The sequence below is a fragment of the Acinonyx jubatus genome, chromosome D1, assembly GCF_027475565.1.
Source record: "Acinonyx jubatus isolate Ajub_Pintada_27869175 chromosome D1, VMU_Ajub_asm_v1.0, whole genome shotgun sequence".
NCBI lineage: Eukaryota > Metazoa > Chordata > Mammalia > Carnivora > Felidae > Acinonyx > Acinonyx jubatus.
The window spans coordinates 97,853,072-97,869,771 of record NC_069390.1 but is presented as its reverse complement, the minus strand read 5'-3'; the positions used below and the strand labels follow the sequence as shown (position 1 = coordinate 97,869,771).

Below are 16,700 nucleotides of genomic sequence, written 5' to 3'. Positions count from 1 at the left end.
AAGGCCACTACCCCCCCTCCACCCTGTCTGCCCAGAGACCCCACTGCCTCTGATCGAGGTGGGACCAGACTACATGCTTACGGTGGCCCATTTACGGCACCCCTCCGGGATCAGCCTGGGAGAGTTTGGGGTTGCTGGGGGCGCAGGGGAGTCCCCCAAGGTTTAGAAAACCCAGAGGCCCATGCCGGGGGCACCCTCACTCTGGAAAGGAGGTCAATGCCTGCAGGATCCAGGGACCATTCGGTGCAAGCCGGCAGTCCCTGTGATGGGGAAGCCAAGTGCAGGGGGCCACCTAGCCAGAATGCCCAAGAGGGGATCTCCCGCCGCTCCCCACCATGGGCTCTTTCTCAGCCCCCACCCCACACATATGTGAGCTCCCCATGCGCCAGTGTGCAGAGGCTGGGTGAGATCGGGCATTGGGCACTCCAGCCTGGGACGGGGGGCGACGCGAGCTGATGGGGTCCCCACCCTAATACTGCCTCTCCTGCCCTCATGCCCCACTCTTCCTATGCACGGAGGCCGCGAGGAAATGCCAGGGCGGAGCAGGCATGGGAACAGACCCCATGGCCCTAGGATCCAAGGTCAGCACACACCTTTTATGCCCTGAAAGCTCCCTCTGGAGGGTGCTGGGGCGAGGCTGCCTCTGGGGCAGGGTGGCGCTGTCGGCCCGTGAAGCAGGTCCAGTTTTCTTGGACCCTCGGCGTCTCCACCCCGTATATGTTCCCCCTGCCTCCCACCCTCCTCACCGCCCTGGCTGGGCCCACCTACCAGGCCAGTAACTTGCAGCTGGGCCTCCATAACAAATCCACCTGGGGGCGGGCTTAAAAACTACCAACATCTCAACAGTTAAGTCAGAATTTCTGTGGCTGGAGTCAAGAGGACCGTGCTCTGCCTCTCTCAGGTCCTGCTCATGCCATTGATTAACTCAGACCATAGGGTTAGAGGCTTCGTGGTTACCCCAAGCACTGGGGAAGATGCACAGACCGCGTTGGATCCCTACCTTCCGGAAGGAGTGAGAGCTCCAGACCCACAGCCGAGAAGCACCCCCAGAATAGGGCAAGTGATCTACCTGCAGGATGTGCAAATGGAATGAGAAGAGCTCCCAGCTTTCCCAGGAAACCAGGGCACCAGGTAGACCGTTCAGGGGGGCCTACTGTCAGCCAAGGGCCTTGGAAAGACAGAGTTGAAAAAGCCAAATTCGAAGGTTTGGGCTGAGACACGTGCTCTCCCTGGTGGTGATAGTGGGAATTGCATCCCCTCGGACCAGGCGTTTTGTTGTTGTTGCTGTCGTATGATGAAGAGTAATTCATCCAGTTGTTCTTTGTGACTCAAACCATGTCTGAATTGTGAGAAATCCCAAAGTGAAGCGAAAGTCAGTAGCTCCCAGCCCATGTGAGCTTTGTGAACAGGGAAGGGAAAGTATTCATAAGGGCCCTGACCAGGAACAGGTCACAGACCTCAGAATGGCACTTGCTTGGGTCCATGGTTCTCAGCCCTCGCTGGTCTCCAGAACCGGCTGGGAGCTAGCTATGCATCAGTTTTCACCCACCCCAAGATTCATATTCAATATTCTGGAGGGAATGCTGGGTGTCTGGGCTCTCTGGGGTGTGTAACCCGGGACCCAAAGGAGCCTCAGTTTTCACAAGGGTGGAGGGTTTGCGGCCAGGGGTGGAGAGGGGAGCGGTTCACCTGGGACCATTACCCCCGTGGAATTCCCCTCCCAGTTGGCACCCTGAGAGGCCCGTGTATAGAACATTCTAGAAGTGTAACTCCTCCCCACTGCTCGTATTCCTCCCCAGGTGGCCCACAGACCTGGAACACCCCCTCTTCCTGTCTGTCCTGCTGTTGCATGGAGAAGCTTCAGGAGGCAACCTCCTGTGGAAAGCGCCCCTGACCAGACCTCCCCCAGTTCCCGTTCACTTCTCCCATCATCACCGGTAGCTCGAGTCCACGCCCCATCTTGTGTATGGAAATACTGAATTCTATTTAGGGGTGTGGCCTGTCACATTTCATTTGTCGTCGGTGGGCCCCCATCTGGAGCAGGTGTTGCAAAGACCTCGGCCCCGGCTTGTAAGCGGCCAGGCTTTCCTCGTCTCCCTGGAACGTGTCCTCCCACCAGCCCCTCTCTCTTTTCCCTCAGCTCCCCAAGCCCACAGGGGGTCAGTGGGGCTCTGCCCACCACCCCCAGGGGTCAGTGAGAAGAAAGCTGGAACAGTCACCGGAGACCTGGTTTCTAGCTCTGGCCCTGACCCAGGCGGGCTGCGTCACCTGCCCAAGTCACTGCCTTTCCCGGGGCCTCAGTTTCCCTCTCTGAAAAGTGAAGCTTGTCTGTTTTGCTAAGGATCTTCTGTGTTCAAACCTCCTGCGATTCTGCGAGGGTCGGGGGGCTTCAGGGCCTGGGGGCCGTGGAAGAAGACAGAGGACTCAGTTTGCAAATGGAACGGTGGCCTGCTTGCCTCTGGCCCCCAGACACACCCTGTTCATTTTAAACTCCACTAACGTGCTGCTGTCCGGGCCCCCCTGCCTGTTCTCTCCTCCCTGCCCTGGCCTGCTTGCAGGTCCTGATGGGGGGACTGGACACTAGGTGGTGCCATGATCCTTCCCTTCCGCAGGGGAGAGTGGAAGAGGGAAGACAGGCTCCTTCTGAAACGGCCAGAGGGGACCGTGCTGCGCTGCAAGGAGGCCACAGGCATCAGGAAGTTGGGCACTGGTGGGAGAGGCAGCCTGGCACCATCTTGGGTCAAGTTGTCCCTGGATGGCTGCCTGCCACCGTGGACGGGGCTGGAGGAAAGGGTACCAAGGGGCCCCACCGTCACTGTGCACCCCTCGGCCCTGGGATTCGCCAGGGTAGCACCCCAATACGTGGATGAGAATAGGCCCAATGGGGGTCCCCAAGCCCCACGAGTGGAAAGGGCGCGGCCTGAGCTCAGCACCAAGGTCGGGAGGCGGGTAGGGAGAGAATGTGCCAAAGCCTGCGCCAGGCCCCCTCGACCCTCCCGGCCCGGCACGCTGGCGCACGTTTGAGATGGCAGGGCACATGCTGTGGTCACAGACGGCTCAGGGCATGTCTGCGGGAACCCCCAGCAGAGAGTTCCAGTAGCAGCATCCAGGGCCTGAGGCAGAAACCCAAGCAGCACCCGATCATCGCTGACCTTCAGACTTCCCGGCTGTCTCTCTCTCTCTCTCTCTCTCTCTCTCTGCCTTGGGAAGACAGGCTGAGTCCTCTGCCCATGGGGCTCGGGGGGCAAGAAGAGGCCTGCAGGTGGTCCTACGAAACTTCCTGCTTTAATAGGCACGGGCACCTGAGCAGTTCATTGAAAACCGGGAGAGACCAGGCTGCATTGCACCCCAGCTTGGAAGGGCGAGTTGGTCGTGGCAGGTATAGAGGAGGAGGGAGGGAGGCCAGGGAAGGAGCCATCTCTGAGGCTGGCTTTATTATTAACAGGAGGCGGCTGAGAGGTGGGAGGAGGCCATGTGCACCCAGGGGTCACACGGAGCCTGGCGCTTCCTTCAGCCGAGGGCCTGGCGGTGCTGGGGACAAAGGTCTACAGCTCAGGGAAGGCTTCCCAATGACCCCAGTGCAACGGGGGCACGGCAGACTCTGAAAAGGCAAAGATGGGATTTGGGCTGTAGTGGGGGCCGAAGCAGGGCCTTCTGTTTCATTCCTGATTCATCGACCTTTCTCTTCACAGCCCTCCCTGGCTGGCCCCCTCTCCTGTCCCTCCCCAACTTACCCATCATTACAGCTCATCTTCGTTGACTTGCCTGGGGCGGGGGAGGGAAAAAGACAGGTGAGAGGTCAGAGGAGGAGGTGGTGAATCCAGGGGGTCCCTGAGGTTGGGGACCCCCCTTCAAAGGCCTCAGAGACCAAAATCCTTGGCCTGGCCCTCCTTCCCATCCCCCTCCACCCGTGTCCCTGCCTCACTCAGTTACCCTGGGCAGACACCCACCGGTGTTTCTTTCTGCCCCCACAGCGGAGTCTTTTGCCTGGAAGAGAGAAAGGAGGTGAGTTTCCCTCAACCGCTCGCTTCCAAGGAGACCCTCCCTTTCCTCCCTCCCTCCCTTCTGCCAAAGCCACAGGTGACTGGTTCTCTCTTCACATATGGCGGGGCCATAAGCATTCAGGGGCCCAAGCCGTTCAGTCAGTCCGTCAACAAACATTTACCGCAGTGGATCCATGGTAGGCTGGGCACGCCGAGAGCAGTAGCGGAGCCTGGGCCATCGCGGTGCCCCCAGCACCAGGGCTGGGCACATAGTCGCCGCTCAGTAAGCTCTTGGAGGAGGACGACTGTGAGGCCAGAGCCAAGATCTCTGCTCAGGCCTGTCTGCCTCCTGCAGCTGTGTGCTCAACCACTATACGGTGCTGCCCTTGAGACACCTTCCGGACGAACTGGGGAGACCAGCCATGTCTGCAGACCGAAGCCTTCAGATGGGATGGCACCAACCATGGACGGGTTAGAATCCCAGGACGCACAACTGATTGCGTTTCTGGGTGTGTTTCTTCCGGTTGCGGCAAAACAAGCCAATAAGCCTTTACTAAGTGCCTGCTGTGTGCCTGCTGGGGCCGGGCTGGGGCTGGGAGATATACAAGGACCCTTCGCTCCCCCAGAACACTCTATGCCTATGCCTGAATGCTTTCTTGGCTGCCATGTCTTTGGATGATAGCCCTGGCTTTATCAGTGGGATCGTCCCCATTTAACAGATGTGCAAACTGAGGCCCGGGGAGTTGGGGATCCATAGTAAACTAGCAGTGGGTCCTGATGCCTCTGGCTCCCCCCATCATTTGCTTTCCAGCGGTGGATGGGGGGCGGGGGGGTGGGGAGGGGTGGGGGGGAAACAGCTGAACCCAGCTCTGCTTCTGATTGGCTGTGGAACCCAGAGCAAATTGGTGCACCTGCCACGGTCAGTGGTTTTCATCTATCAAATGGGGTAGCCTTGACCATCCCTCAGTGTTGCCGAGAGGATTCAATGGACTGAGATGGGGGCACCTGGGTGGCTCAGTTGGTTGAGCGTCCGACTTCAGCTCAGGTCACGATCTCACGGTTTGTGCGTTCAAGCCCCGCGTCGGACTCTGTGCTGACAGCTCAGAGCCTGGAACCTGCTTCCGAGTCTGTGTCTCCCTCTCTCTCTGCCCCTCCCCTGCTCATGCTCTGTCTGTCTCTCTCTCTCTCTAAAATAAAGGTTAAAAAAAAATAAACGGACGGAGATGTAGCTCATGCCAAGAAAGGAAAGTGACCGGATCTGGTCAAGGGAGGCGTCCATTGGAGGTTGGTTCCCTCCCCTTGAACCCCGCAGACACTGCAGTGTCCCAGGCTGGAAGAGCCTGCCCTCCCATCTCAGCAGCTCCTCCACTGGCCACCAGAGGGCACACGTGAGGAAAAGAGAACTTGCTCTGGGTGGTCCAAGGACCAAGTAGGGAGGCATCCCGGGGTGCCTCTGCCTATCAGGGTGTCGTTCAGTTCCCACATCCTGCATGGGGCAATGGAGGCGAGCGGAAAGACTCACTTCCCTTCTGGGATCTGGGAAGGGAGTGAGAGGGCTTTCCCCCACCCCCACCTGGGGAACCAGTGCCCAGTGGCTTTGAGAAGAGATGAGGCTCCATGCAGCGCCTCCCCCCCCCACCACCAGCATGAGGCCAGCCCCACTCACTGAGGATGATGATGAGCCCCACGACAAAGGCCAGGGCAGCAAAGATCAGGCCTCCATTGCGGACGGTCTCGTAGTCTGAGGAAGGAGAGGGCAAGGAGGTGGGATGGGTCGCCCCAGGCACCCCTCCCAAAGCCCACCCCAGCAGCAGCCCCATGCTAACAGGGGAAGATGGGGGAACATAACTGGGGGATGCCGGGACCCGGGCATCCGTGCGTGGTGGCCAGAAGAGGGGCTGAGGAGGGACCCACCAGGCCTACCGTAGTAGAATGGGTCCACGTCCCCTTTGGGGTCGCCACCTGCGGAGAGAGCCAGAGGCAGGGTGAGTCTGTCGCAGAAGCCGTGGAACTCACATCCGTCGCATCCGTCAGCCCCAAGTGGCCAAGTGGGCAAGAGGAGGCTGGTGAGCCTACTAATGCCACTGCCAACGGGGACATCTGTCCTAGGCTGCTTCAGATAGAGTCACCTTGGGACCAAATACCAAGCATCCAAAGCAGAGCTCTGTGCTGCCTGTGGGGGGCTCTGGAAACCCTGGGGGGGTTGGCCCTTTCCTCTCTTTGCTTCCTACAGTAGTAAGCAAGGCCGAGGGAGACATCTCCCCTTAGACTCACCTCCACGTGACTTCTTAGTCCCTCTCCATGTGACTACTGAACGCCTAGCAGATGCCAAGCGACATTCATGCAACGAATGGAGAGGCCCTTAACATTCACTGAGCAGAAGGGGAAAACCGAGGCCCAGTCTGGAGACTTGTTTAAAGTCCCCACGAAAGTTCGAAGCAGAACTGGGTCTTGAACTCAGGTTTCTAGATTCTTCTCGCTTACGTTTCTATCCTCAACGGGAAGCAAATCCTTTGAAGAGACATTAATATATGGTGTTTACCACATGCCAGGCCAAGGCTAACAAAACATTAGCTCATTTAGCCCTCAAACAACCCTATGAAGCATTAGTATTATTCCAATATAATCCATAAGAGGATGGAGGTACCGAGGGGTTAAGTCACATGCCATAAAGGGGGAGAGCTGGCATTTGAACCCAGGCAATAGGTTGCCAAGAATCGAGGTGCTTAACCCCTTTGCTACATTGTCTCTCAGATGGTCAGAAGGAACAAGATGTTTCAAGGTCAAGTATGGTCCGGTCCCTTGCCTCCTGCGGTGTTTCCCCACCAGGGGTGGAGCTCTGCCCCCCAGCCCCGTAAACAGAGCACACTTGTCTTTGGGCAGCCGGGGGGCACCTGGCCAGAGCTTTGCTGCCATGGCTGAGGGTGGCCCCTCTGTCCTGCCCTGCTCCAGCCCCTGCTGGGCGGTAAGTAAGCCGTGCGTGAGGTAGAAGGAAGGCACAAGTTGTCACCTCCAGTGGCGTGCTGAACCATGCCCTGGGTCACGGTGGGGGGCTTTGGGGCCTGGTGAGCCCGGTTATCCCCAGGGCAGCCTCCCTGGCCAGGCGGGGTCAGTGCCTGGGCCTACGGGGGTGACTGCGGGGACCCGATCCCACCCTCCTGCAGCAGCCCACCGAGGTTGTCTCCCAGGATCCGGTTCGGGTCTTGTTCAAGGTCACATGGGGGGTGAGTGCCAGAGCCACCACTGGCCTGGCGGCTCCCCTCACCACATCAGGAAACCATCCATTTGGTGAGCCCACCCCGCCCAAAGCCCTCATCTTTCCTAGGTCTGACTCAAAGCCCACCGTGGTCAACAGAGGCCCCTGTTAGCCTCCAGGCCCGAATCACCCCCATGGCAGGATCCTTCCAGGGGTGTCCCAAACTTGAGGGGCTCTCACCCCAAAGCCAGCCTGGCCCCCTCCACCTCCTGCTCCGAGCTTGGATAGTCCCCCAAGATGCATTGTACCAGGATAGGTGCATGCCAGGAGGCCGAGACAGAAACTCACCCTCACCCCCACCCCCCAGCGCCTCCCTGGCCCCCGAGGCTCTGCCTTCAAGCAGAGTTAAGGCAGGATCCTCTTTTCAAAGAAATCGTTTTGAAAAATCCTCTTAGGATTGGGTGGCAAAGGTGGGGGAGGGGCGCCGGGGACTCTGGAAGGCAGGGGGCAGGGGTGCAACTCATCCCTCCAAAGGTGGCCCAAGGAGAGACCACCTGCTTCGCACACGTTCGCACACACTCACCGTCGTCCGCCAACAGCCCTGCCATCTCCCTAGCGGCCTGGGCTGGTCTCCACTGCCCTCTTCTGCCTCTGCTTCGGGGAGAGTGCCGGGCCGTGGGGTGGCCAGGGGTGAGGTGGGGGCATTAAACATTAACAGTGCTGGGTAATATTTACCCCAGTCACAAGAGAAACCCTAGTGCGCGCGGAGGGGCTCCCTCCGAGGCACGAGGAGGTGAGGGGGCAGGCAGGGGCAGGGAGGGGCTGGCTGGGCTCCCAAATCCTCCCAAAGGAAATTTCCAGAGACGGGGCGGGGAGAGGTAGGCCGGAGACGTCGTGGCTGGGGCTGTGGCGACGGGGAAGTGGCACTTTCTAAGTTACGTTCAGTGGGTTCTACAGCTTGGGGGACGATGTCACGGGGCCCCCAGAGGCCCCCAACCCCAGCAGCCGCCCACCTCACCGACCACCGTGGAGATCACTGTTGCAGCTGCTATTTCTTACCTGGCATTCAGGGCTCCCCTGAGGGGGTCCCGAGGTGCCCGCCCCTCTCCCACCGTGCGTTCACACCCCCACGCCTGCCCACCTCTGTTCTTCCCCTCATCCATCAAAACTGCCTCTAGCAGCTCGCACCTCAGCCAGAAAGGCTCCAGCCATCCCTCACTAATCTCTCTCTTCCTGCTGCCTCTGGCATTTCCTCCTACAATCCAGTTGCTTCCACACCAGCTGCCTAGGTTGCACGTAGGCTCCTTCAAGGAAGGGGCCAAGTCCTGCCATGGGGAGAACGTCTTGCCTTTATAATTCACAAAGCGCTTTCCTAATTATTGTTTCCTTGTGCCTTGTGTGAGCTCCCATTTTACAGATGAGGCATCTGAGGCACAGAGAGGGTAGGGCCCTGGCCCGAGGACACACAGCCAGTGACGGGCAGAGCGGAGAATGACAGGCAGGCCTTAGGCTTTAGGGGTCAGGTGCTTCCCCACACCTCTGAGGCTGCCTCCCCACTCTGTGGTGGCCTCCTTCGCCTCGGGGACCCCAGGGCTGGGTACTCCATGGCTGTTCACGTTCCCGGCTAAGTTCTAGTTCACTGCACTGGCCTCCAGAAGAGGCTGATGCTCCATGGGGCCAAGGGACCCAAGCTAGCAGTCAGTATCCACCAAGGAGGGGCTGGTCCTTCCAAAGAAAAAGAACCCATGCTTTAATCCTCCTTGAGCGGCTGTAGGGGATCAAAGTTTGAGTTCATTTCCTGGCTCCTCTACCTGCTAAATGACCGCTGTCGAGTTCCTGAACCTCTCTGTGCCTCAGTCCTCTCGTCTGTAAAATGGGACTGTTCCCCACCTGAAGGATTTGTAGTGAGGAGAAAGGGAGAAAATGCATGTAGGGAGCCGGGCACGGGACCAGATACACAGCAAGTGTCACTATTGTCACTGTCGGATTTGTGCCGACTAGAGAAATAAACGGCATTGACCTTTTGTTGAACGTCAGCTGCTGGACACAGGAAAGCCAACTCCCCTCCAGTGAAAATTAGCACGGGGTGAGACGGAGAGAGAATGTCATGACCTCGCAGACCAGGAGCCCCGACACCCATTCGGCAACCTTCAGCTTCCAGAACCAAGCGATGGATATTCATGAGAATATTACAACCCAGCTCATGCTCAGTAGGGGCCGACCATGTGTCAGGTTCTTTAAACGCACTGTCCCACTGAGTGCGCGGTTGCTCCGTTCTTCAGGTGAAGAAACTGAGGCTGGTCATTTGCTCCTTGTAACGGCCCCTGGAGGTGGCCGGGGAGGTGCCGTGTCTGCCACTGGGCAGCCCAAGAAGACTGAGGGGCATGGAGGTTGAGGGATTTAACCGAAACCTCCCATTAGTAACAAAGCCAGGGCTAGAAAGCCAGACCCCCAAGGCTGGGCTCCCAAAGCCACCGTCACTGTCCCACACAAGACACCGGGGCCCCTTCCTACACATTCCCCTGGCATCTTGGCACATTTTGTCTGTCTCTGTAAGTTATTGCGGATCCCATCTGGAATAAGGGGTAAAAAAAATAGATGGAAAGTTAGATAGATGATAGATAGACAGACAGAGGAAAGAGTGAGAGATGGTTTCAGACAAAAGGGGAAGTCGGAAAAACAAGTTGTCATCTGCATTCGTAACTCTAATGTGCAAGGCCCTGTTGTAAGCAAGTCACATAATCATCGCAGCTCTGAGGTCAGGGAAGTATTATCATCATCCCCATTTTATAGATGAGGAAACTGAGGCACAGAGAAGTTTAATACCTTGCCAGAGGTCAGGCAGCTAGGAAGTGGGGAAAGCAAGATTTAAACCCAGCAGCCTGGCTTTAGAATTCCTGCAGGTGAACAGGTGGAGAGACAGATAGAAAGGGCGGCTTCGGGACCAGCTGTCTTCCCAGCCCCAGCGGCACAGAGATGCTCAGAGTAGACATCACCACGTGCCCAGGACTCCACCTTGAGATGCCCTTGTTTAGAAACGCTGCCTGTCCTCGCTTCTGCCTTCCCCGCACTTCTGGGGAGCAGGTGGTGCCCCTGAACGTGATGAGGTAGACACCTGCATCCGAGTCTGAGCAGGTGGGAGGCATGGGGTTGAGGGGACTCACCCAGGTACCACCTGTCCATGGCAGGAGCTGCTGGCTGTGTCCTCGGTGGAAGAGAGCGGTGACGTGCTGGTGGCCAAGGGCCTGGATGGAAAGTGCGGCCCTCCCTCCCTCCGCGCCCCGGCGGCGAGCCCAAGCCCACAGGCAGGAAGAGACAGAGTCAAGGAGGAGGGACTGACGGGGGAGCCCTCACCTTGGGGCGGGCTGGGGCGGGGATCCACGTGAGACATTCTCTGAACTCCACCGGGCACCTGAGGAAGGGGGGAAGCTGGGAGCCACAGCAAAGCGAGCCACAGCCATCGGCCCCTGTGTGCCCGGGGGAGAGGCCACAGCCAGTGCCCTCCAGGCTGCCCAGGGTGCCTGCAAAGGTCACTGAGGGAGATACTCGGGGCCATTTGTGGATCCCTGCAGGCCTTCACTCAGCTGAGCCTCCTGTGTCCTTAGTAGGCAGAGAAGGGAAGCAGCTGGGGGCCCGGGGGCCGGGTGGAGCAGCTCCACGGCGGCCTACCCTTCGTCAGCTGGGCCCCCTCTCGTAGCTCCCGGTGACTTCCCGCAGCCTGTGACGTCACACCTGCCCGCCCCACCTCAGCGGCCCAGCCGGAGACACCAGCAGCCCTCACGAGGCCTCGGGGAATGGCCGGAAGACAGCACTTCTGGTCCCAGGGAGATAGATACAGGGGGCCTGTCCCCAGCAGGAGCCAGGAGCCCACACAGGAGATACAGAGCAGCCCCCCAAGCTGGCTCTCCACCAAGTCTCTGTTCCCTGGCTCCAGTCAGAGGGCAGCCTGCCTCTCTGTCCCTCCTTAGCCATATCTCCTGCCCCGAGGGGACAACTGATGACCCTGCCCCACGCGAGAGCCACCTCCAAGCTGGAAGACCCCGGGGGAAATGGAGAACCGGGGGCCTGGAGGGGCGTGACCTGGAGGGGCTGAGGTCTGTCCTGAGGGCCCTGCTCGGGGTGGGGGGGGGGGGCCGAGCTGCTGTGTCACACGTTCCCAAGGGGAAACCTGCACACTCAAGACAGCTCAGGGCTGCCGAGCGGAAATTCCCCAAGCGGGGCGCTTTGGGAGATTCATACATCTCGGGGCTAGATGACATTTCGGAAGCTACCTGCTCCAAACACATCGGTGGTTCAGAAAAGTGAAGATCGCAGCCGGAAGTCCCTTCCCACCCTCCCCCAAACACACACATGGACACAGTCTGCGTTACCTACCGGACCCTAATGCAGTGAAGGAAGGCATCTGGATCCCAAAAAGAGACCCTGTGTCATGAACTCGCTAACTGGAACGAACCTCCAAAGTCATCCCGCCCATCCCCATCACTTACAAAGGGTTCACTCTCCTACTCCAACCCTCTGAGGGCTCGGGATGTAAACCAAACTCCTTTCTTTTACGACACTCCTTAATCTGGCCCTAACGACCTCTTTGACCTTGACTCCAACGTTCCCGCCTTTTCTCTCTCCTCCAGCCATACCAGTCTCCTTGATGGTCTCCTAACCCTCCAGGCGTGCTCCTGCCTCAGGACCTTTGCACTGACTGTTCCCGCTTCCTGAACACTCTTCCTCCAGAGAACTTCTGGCTAACCTTGCTCACATCGTTCTTCATAGATTGACTCAGAAGATCCTTCCTGACATCCCGATGTAAAATTTCACACTCTAGGGGCACCTGGGTGGTGCAGTCGGTTAAGCGTCCGACTTCAGCCAGGTCACGATCTCGCGGTCCGTGAGTTCGAGCCCCGCGTCCGGCTCTGGGCTGATGGCTCGGAGCCTGGAGCCTGTTTCCAATTCTGTGTCTCCCTCTCTCTCTGCCCCTCCCCCGTTCATGCTCTGTCTCTCTCTGTCCCAAAAATAAATAAACGTTGAAAAAAAAATTTTTTTAAATTTCACACTCTGAGGGGCAGGCACCTGGGTGGTTCAGCCGGTTAAGCATCCAACTCTTAATTTCAGTTCAGGTCATGATCTCATGGTTTGTGAGTTCAAGTCCTGCGTCAGGCTCTGCCCTGACAGTGTGAAGCCTGCTTGGGATTCTCGCTCCCTCTCTCTGCCCCTCCTCTGCTCGTGCTCTTTCTCTGTCTCTCAAAATAGATAAATAAAGCTCAAAAATACATATATTAAAAATAAAATAAAAATAAAAATAATAAAATTTCACACCTACCCTCTGCAACATCTCAAATCCCTTCTTAGTTGTTTTGTTTTGTTTCTCTCTGGCACTTACCATATCTGGTGAGTTACCAATTTTTTTCCTCATCGTTTTCTGGTCTTTCTTCCAGCTACAAGTTGAGCTCCAGGGGAGCAAGGATTTTTTTTTTAATGTTTATTTTTGAGAGACACAGAGACAGAATGCGAGTGGATTGGGGCAGAGAGAGAGGGAGGCACAGAATCTGAAGCAGGCTCCAGGCTCCGAGCTGTCAGCACAGAGCCCGACCCGGGGCTCGAACCCACGAATCGTGAGATCATGACCTGAGCCGAAGTCGGACGCTCCACCGACTGAGCCACCCAGGCGCCCCTGGAGAGCGAGGATTTTTGTTTGCTGTGTTCATTCGTCAATTCCCAGTGCTTAGAAAAGGACCTGGCCTGTGGCGGGCCCCTGGCTTTGTTCAGCGAATGAGTAAGTCCCAGAGGTGAAATCCTTTCTCTAGGGGCACAGGCGGGCCCTGACCTTGCCTACCGCAGCCTCCTTCTCTGAAATCACTTGCTCTGTAAGAGGCGGCAGGAACTAGGGAGCCCCCACGGAGAGACAGTGGGTGGCCAGCAACCCCCACACCTTGCCAGCACCTCCCCCGGGAGTCCTCCTCGGGGACATCCCACCCCCAGCTCTCCGCCCGGAGCCCTGCGGGCGATTTTGATGACACTGTTTATTTCTCCTCTCCGGGGAAGGCCGAGGCCGAGTCAGGAAGGTCCACCCTTTCTTGCTCACACCCAAGTCCTCCCTCAGACTTCTCGTCCGCCTCCAGCTGAGGTCATCGGCCTGGCTGACACTGCGGACAGGGAAGTCCCCCTCTGAGACGCCCTGCTCTTCATCAGGGAGCCCCCGGCTCCTTCCGCCTGCGGTCAGCGGTCCGCGCCACGCTCGATCGAGCCCCTTTGCACCCCCGCTCTTCACTGTGGACTCTGTGATGCTTGGGGGAAGGTCACGTCTCCGGGTCTCCTTCTTCCCGTCTGTAAAATGGGGTGGCAGCACCTACCTTGCGTGGTCGTTGTAGGAATTGAGAGGATGTGGGTAAAAGGCCTGACCAAAGAAAGCCCTAATAAATGGTCGCTTCGCTATCCTCCCCTGAAATGGCCTTTCAGGAGGCAAGCACGCTCACTGGAATCCCTGCCCCGGGCTCAGTCCCCTGCCAAGATGGTCCCTGAAGCAGGCTCCCAGAGCCCCTCCCCCTCCTGCCCCTCAGCACAATCTCTGCCAGCCGCCCCAGCCCCAGGACCTCCAGCCTTCCTTCCCACCCCTTTGCGACACCTACACAGCATTGCTGGTCGCTGCTGGGGTCGGGGTCAGCTGCATTTCTTTTCGTCATTCTCGGGATACGGAGCCAAAGGGGGTGGGAGTCCCGGAAAGGTTCCAGGGCAGGCAAAGACCTCCCAGCCTCCCTCCCTTCGTCTGAGTATTCCAGGCTGGAGCCAGAGGGGCCTTCCAGCCATCCACTGCCTTCCTCCCCAGCCCCACAGATCAAGGCGATCTTCGGGAGGTATGAAGAGGTAGCCCCGAGTCCCAGGTCCCTCTTCTAGCACTGTCACACCCAGTGGGACAACGTCCTTGGTCGCCATGCCTCAGTCTCCCTTGTCTTCCCCAGGCAGCCTTCCACCCGTGCCCTGAATCTTCAGTCTCAGGGCAGGAGTCTGGGTGGTCTCTCTGGAGATGGTAAGATAAGGAGGTGGCACGCTGGAGCATCAGCTGAGCACTCTCCGCCTGGGGCTCCCCCTCCACCAGCCTTCCCAAGATGGGGTTCTCCAGCTCCACCGTCCCTGCGTGTCTAGGGGCTGCACGTCAGAGTGCGCAGCCCCGGCCTCGAGGTCCCCAGCCAATCCTCCTGGTGTTGGCTCCCAGCTGGAAAGAAGCCAGAAACCGCTAGAAAGCTCTGTTTCCGGGCTGGGGTCGGTCTTCAGCTGCATGGCATGCACGGCCCCTTGGCAAGGAAGGTGGCAGCTCCCAGGACCCATCTGTGCTGCCCAGAGTTCCTGAACCCCAAGGAGTGTGGGTTCCTGTCTCCTGCTGTAGCCTCAGACGCCAGGGTCACCGGGGTCTTATAAGGCGAGGCCAAGGGAGGTGGGTCCTGGAGGGTCCATTCCTTAAGCCTTGGCTTCAAGATGACCTGAGCCGTGGGGCACACAGGTCGTGGGAGCTGCCAAAGGGCAATGTACTGTGAGAGTCAAGGTCACCGAAGCTTTCTGCTCCCTGAGCTGGCAGGGGATGGGGACGTCCACTTCTGTTTCTACAGCTGGTGACGAGGGCAAACCTGTTTGACCCACCTCTCCCACAGTGAATACCCTGGAGAGAAATGCATTCTTGACTTTTCTCAGAACTCAAGTCTGGGCTTGACCTAGACTAGAGGCTATTCTCCCCACCTGCAGTCTTCACCTCCTGGTAACCCCATTCCCCCTTATCTCTGAAAAATAGCTCCAGGCTCACCACCTCCAGGAAGACCTCCAGGAGCAAGCCCACCCTCTCTGCTCCTGCCTTTCCTCCACAACCTTCTGGATTACACGGGCATGGCCCAGATGGCTCATATCTGGCTTTATAATCATCTTTGTCCTTTTTTTGGCCGAGTCTGGCCTGTGCCAGGCCTCAGCTCTTGGTGTCTGTTAAATGTCAGCCTGGTGGCCAGAAATCCCTCCTCGGTAACAGTTCCGTCCGCTTCATGGTTCTCGATAGTTCTGAAGAGCTTCTGCCTCCTTGATCTGCTCTGTTCCTTCCAGTGACTCAGCCAAGCAGGTTTTATGGTCCCCATCTCACAGAGGAGGAAACGGCAGTGTTAGGGAGGCAAGTCAGAGCTCAGGCCCAGGTCTCACGGAAGGGCCACCCTGCTTTCAAAGAAAGGATGCATAAGGAAATGGATGGTAGTAAAAATATTAACGACACAATACCCACGTGTAGACTCTTCAAAGGGTTTGCATGCCCGTCGTATCACTTTGACCTTGGGAGGGAACAGGAGAGGGATCGGTGGACCCATCACCCAGGTGAGGAAACTGAGGCTTCCATGGCTTTCTCAGGGTGATAACTGGGGCCCAGCTTACCCTATGGCTAGGAAGCCTTTCATTTTGCGAAGACAGTGACAGAGGCACCGGCGTCTGCCTGAGCTCACACAGCTAGAGAGAAGAGGGGAATGCCAGAGAATGTCCTGAGCCTCCTCCTCCTCCACCGGCCTGCCTCTGAGCCTGGCTCTGAGGCCGGATCCCACTCCTCTGAGCAGTGCGGGAGACCCTCCCCGCAACAGCCCCGACCAGCCCACGTCCTCCATGATGTCCCATCCAGCATCACCTGCTCTGACATCCCTGCCTTGGCAGGTGCCCCATTATTGTGCAAGCAGGCGCAGGGCTGGAGCCGGCTCCATAAAATCAACAACCGGTTGGCTTGAGCTGGCTGTCTCTGCCCCCCTGGAGTTCAGCTGTGACAGCAATGAATCACACTAATGGTGAGAGGTGACATTCTTCCTCTTCGTGGCCCGGAGACAGGTATTTCCAAAGCCTCTCCCCTGGCTCAGGTAAACACACCTGATCTCTCTCTCTCTCTCTTTCTCTCTTCTGCTGGGGACAAGGTGGGGTGAACCAGATAGAGCTGGACCGCCCTCCCACCTTGGCTTTGCCCGGCCACCCCTGCCAGCCCATGATCCCTGGGAAGGCAGAGCCCTCCTCCCCAGAGGAAGGAGAGAAAGAGCCCGGTGACCTTGGCATGTGCTTCAGCCTGGCATCCCCCTCACCCACCCCACCCTCCCTGCTGCTTGCACTCTGCCTCTGACTCTCTTCCAAGAACAATTTGGCAAGTTCCAATCCACAACCTGCAAAAAAAAAAAAAAAAACCCAGAATGGTAGGGAGGGCCACAGCCTGGGGGACCAGTAGGCAGAATGACCTATTTTTATGTGGTGTGAAATAACACAAACACCTCTGTGCGCAGACTTGAAAATCTTTGGAGTGGGATCCCTGGGGAGGGGGGCAGTAGCTGGGAGATAAAGCGTGCAGGACACCTGAGATCACTGTCCGAGGCCAGGGGATTCAGCATTCCCTTCTGGGAAATGGCACAACTTGTCAACTTTCCCATATAACCAAGTTATACAGTTCCTGTATCCAACCAAATGACAGACCTCAGTCACCTGTCTGGGGATGAAGTGGACAGGTGGACAGTCCTGCCAGCACAGAGCACTGGTCC

General features: G+C 57.9%; 1 protein-coding gene and 1 long non-coding RNA gene across 3 annotated transcripts; both read right to left on the bottom strand.

The window, feature by feature from the left end:
* Positions 1–3,401: 3,401 nt before the first annotated feature.
* On the bottom strand, positions 3,402–10,623 carry FXYD2 (FXYD domain containing ion transport regulator 2). Of its 2 annotated transcripts, none has more exons than XM_015062368.3 (6): positions 10,344–10,623; positions 5,907–5,945; positions 5,650–5,724; positions 3,951–3,987; positions 3,735–3,765; positions 3,402–3,601 (listed from the first exon to the last, which is right to left on the bottom strand). In XM_015062368.3, exons 1-5 carry the CDS (start codon positions 10,360–10,362, stop codon positions 3,741–3,743), a joined length of 195 nt encoding a protein of 64 aa, XP_014917854.3. In that variant the 5' UTR covers positions 10,363–10,623; the 3' UTR covers positions 3,402–3,601; positions 3,735–3,740. The 2 variants fall into 2 exon arrangements, with proteins under 2 accessions (XP_014917854.3, XP_026892420.2); XM_027036619.2 differs by lacking the exon at positions 10,344–10,623 and adding an exon at positions 7,763–8,266.
* Positions 10,624–12,351: 1,728 nt separating this feature from the next.
* LOC128311929 (uncharacterized) lies at positions 12,352–16,184 on the bottom strand. Its single transcript, XR_008290643.1, has 2 exons — positions 15,571–16,184; positions 12,352–15,357 (listed from the first exon to the last, which is right to left on the bottom strand). It is a non-coding gene; the product is annotated as an uncharacterized LOC128311929 (long non-coding RNA).
* Between the last annotated feature and the right edge of the window lie 516 nt (positions 16,185–16,700).

Bases quoted from the DNA above. Each gene is read 5' to 3' on its own strand.
- FXYD2 (XM_027036619.2), bottom strand. From the start codon at position 7,787: ATGGCAGGGCTGTTGGCGGACGACG. The intron at 5,946-7,762 runs GTGAGTGTGTGC...CTCTCTCCGCAG, and splicing joins AGGGCTGTTGGCGGACGACG to GTGGCGACCCCAAAGGGGAC. The intron at 3,988-5,649 runs GTGAGTGGGGCT...TCTCTCTTCCAG, and splicing joins GGGGCTCATCATCATCCTCA to GCAAAAGACTCCGCTGTGGG.